We start from the raw sequence: 3,082 nt of genomic DNA, 5'->3' as shown, positions 1-3,082 counted from the left end.
CCGGCGGGGGAACGGCGGCGGCGGCCGGGCCGGGCGCGAGGGCTGCGCTCCCCGCCAACGCCCGCCCCGCGGCCGCGGCCCCGTGGGGAGCCGGCCTGGGGCGAGGTTGGGGGGGAGCCGCCCGGAGGGGGGGGCTGGCCTTGGGGGTGGGGGCCGGACAACGGGCCTGCTGGCGGCCGTTGGCCGAGCGCGCCCCGCCCCGCCCACCGCGCAGCCGCCCCGCCCGGGGAAACTACGCCATTGCGGCCTAGCGGGCGGCGCCGCGCCTCCGCCGCCATCTTCGGCCGCCGCCGCCCGCCGCCCCCGCCGCGGCCCGCCATCTTTTGGGGCCGCCATACTTGCCCCGCGAAGAAGATGGCGGCGCCCATCACACACATAAAACATGGCTTCCCTTCAAAACAAAAACATCCCGGGGGCCGGCACGCGCCGGCGCTCACCTGAGGACCACATGGTGACCGAGAACTCGCCCTCCAGGGTCTTGATCTGCACCTGCTTCTGCTCCCACTTCTTGTTGCCCGCGTCCGCGCCGCCCGCCGCCCCGGCCCCGCCGCCGAGGTAGCCCTTCTTGCCGCTCTTCTTGCCGCCGCCCTTCTTGACGCGGCCGCCGCCCGACGACGACGAGCCGCCGCCGCCGCTCTTGCCGGCCGCCGCCACGGTGACCAGCGTCTGCTCGATGTAGTCGTCGTCGCCGCCGGCCGGCGCGGGCACCGGGATCAGGATCTGGTCCTCGAAGCCGTCCTCGGCGCGCAGCCCGTCCGAGTCGTCGCCGCCCACCACCTCCTCGCGCGTCTGCACAAGGATCACCTCCTGGTGGTGGTGCACCTGGGTCGGGTCGTCGGTGACGAGCGGCTGCAGCGCGATCATGGGCGGGTGGTGGTGGTGGTGGTGGTGGTGGTGGCCCGCGTGCCCGTGGCCGCCCCCGCCGCCGTGGTCGCCGCCGCCGCCGTCCTCGTCGTCGTCGTCGTCCTCCTCCTCCTCGCCCACCACCGTGGTCTCGATGGTCTCCACCGGGATGGTCTCCACCTCGATCTCGTGCAGCTCCACGATCTCGGCCGGCATCTCCGAGCCGTCCGTGGCGATGTAGAGGGTGTCGCCCGAGGCCATGGCTGGGGGCTCCGCCGCCACGGCCGCGGCGGCCTCGGCTCCGGGGCTGCGGGCGGGCGGGCGAGGAGGCGGCCGGCCGTGGGGAAGGAAGGCAGAGGGAGGAAGGCGGCGGGCGGGGGGAGAGGGGGCGGGCGGCGGGGGGAAGGGGCGGGCGCGGCGGCGGCGGCGGCGGGCTTCCCCGCCTCCTCGCCTCGGTGCGCCCCGCGCTCGCTCGGCCGCTGCTCGCCCCGGCGCCCCGCCTCGCCGCGCCTCGGCCGCCCGCTCGGGCCGCGCCTCCTCCCGCCCTCCGGGCCGGCGCTCCGCTTCCCCCTTCCTCCTGCGCCTCCGCCTCCTTCCACACAAATACCAACTCCTCACCCCAAGCCCAGATCTCGCCGCCGCCGCCGCCGCCACACTCCGCTCGGGCTTGGCCTCGCGAGACTTCCGCTCGCCTCGGCCCGCCCAGCCTCGCTCCCACTCGCCCGCTCGCCCTCTCGCTCCTCCTCCTCCGCCAATCGATCGGCCCATTCGCCGCCGCGGCCCCGCCCACTCGCCCGGGCTCCTCCCGGATTGGGGCCGACGGGACGGCCCCCCGCGCGCGCTGGCTGGCCGCGGCGCGTGACGTCAGCGCGCCGCCGCCGCCGCGAGTCGCACGGCTCCCGCCCTCCGCGGTGCAACAGCAGCAGACCCTGCCGCCCCGGGCCGCCCTCGGGAGCGGGGCGTCACCGCTGCAGCCGCCGCCGCCTCGGGAGCCGGTGAGCGGTCCGAGCGGGCCCCGGCGCCGCGGGGGAGGGCGCCTGCGGACGAGGACGGGGCTGGCCGCGCGCGGGGTCGGGGCTCGGGGGCCGCGCGGGGGAGCGGGCGGCGTGCACGGGGCGGCCCGGGCGCCCAATAAAGTCTGCTTTGACGAGAAACGCCTGTGCCTCCTTCTTCGCGTCGGGCGGCGTTTGCTCTGGGCGCCTGGTGGCGGGCGGGCGCTGGCGGCGGGGCGAGTGAGGAGGGCCGGGCGAACAAAGGCGGGCTGGCAGCGGAGAAACATGGCGGCCGCGGCCCCGCACCTCACCGCGAGCACCCGGTCCCCGCGCCAGGCCCGGGGCCGAGCGCAGGTGGGCCGCGCGGGGGGCGGGGCCGGCGGAAGCGGCGCGCGGAGCCCCCGGTCCACCGTTGGGAGGATGTCCGTTATCTTTTTGTGACCCGCGGAAACCTGCGACGGAGCCGTTGGGTGCCGCTTCCCTGCAGGTCTCAGACGTGCAGTGCCGGCCGCTCGTCGTGTAGCTCGGCCCTTTCATCCCACATTGCCTTCTGAGCTTTCTTTTCTTCCTTCTCCCGCCAATCATTGTCTCCCTTGACCACCATCTCCACCCGTGTCTCCCTTTCGTGGATGCTGCTCCTTGTGTCCACCAGGCTTCGCGTTTGTCTCCTACTTGAAAATTCTGCGGCTTTTCCGCCGTCTTCTCCATTATACCTGCAAGAGAGCCTAGATTTTTCTTGGTACGAATTGGCGTCAAGTTAAACCTTCCTGAGTAGCCAGCTATAGTGCAGCCAAGTGGTTTTGCCGTTGTTCACCCTTTGGTCGACCTGGCAGTTGGTTTAAAGCAATAGAAATAAAGATTTCCTGATTTTCAAGAAAATCAAGAAAAACCGAAAACATGGGAAGGTGTGTCCGTTGTACTTGTTTAGCCAATTTAATGCCCGTGTAAGTTTCTGGAACGTATGTGTTCTCAGCGTTTACTCCTGTCCTGGGTTAGTATTCTTGCAGTTGAAGCCTGATTATTCTGAACTGTGATACTTTAATCTTAGATCCAACTGGTGTTTTTGAGAACATAGTAAAGTTTATGCATTCTGACTAAAAAGTGACATAAGTCTGATTTAGTCCCTACTTATTTCTAAATGGCATTGGACTTGGTTTTTGAGAATATTAGTGTAAGGAGTGAAAAATTAGATCATTTTTGCTTTGACTCTGAGTTTTAAAAACTTGAGTAATTCCCCCTTGGAGTGC

At 68.9% G+C, this 3,082-nt stretch overlaps 1 protein-coding gene across 2 annotated transcripts in view; it reads right to left on the bottom strand.

Moving 5' to 3' along the window:
- YY1 (YY1 transcription factor) overlaps positions 1 to 1,749 on the bottom strand; it is a 34,239-nt gene extending 32,490 nt beyond the window's left edge. For both annotated transcript variants that reach the window (XM_046646989.1, XM_046646991.1), the window contains exon 1: positions 438 to 1,749. In XM_046646989.1, coding sequence (XP_046502945.1) covers positions 438 to 1,611 — 1,174 coding nt within the window. In that variant the 5' untranslated portion in view covers positions 1,612 to 1,749. The remainder of the gene's footprint in view (positions 1 to 437) is intronic.
- Between the last annotated feature and the right edge of the window lie 1,333 nt (positions 1,750 to 3,082).

The sequence above is a fragment of the Equus quagga genome, chromosome 20 (genome assembly GCF_021613505.1).
Source record: "Equus quagga isolate Etosha38 chromosome 20, UCLA_HA_Equagga_1.0, whole genome shotgun sequence".
Lineage (NCBI taxonomy): Eukaryota > Metazoa > Chordata > Mammalia > Perissodactyla > Equidae > Equus > Equus quagga.
Note: the sequence above shows the minus strand (reverse complement) of the source record. Positions and strands in the feature narration are given on the sequence as shown.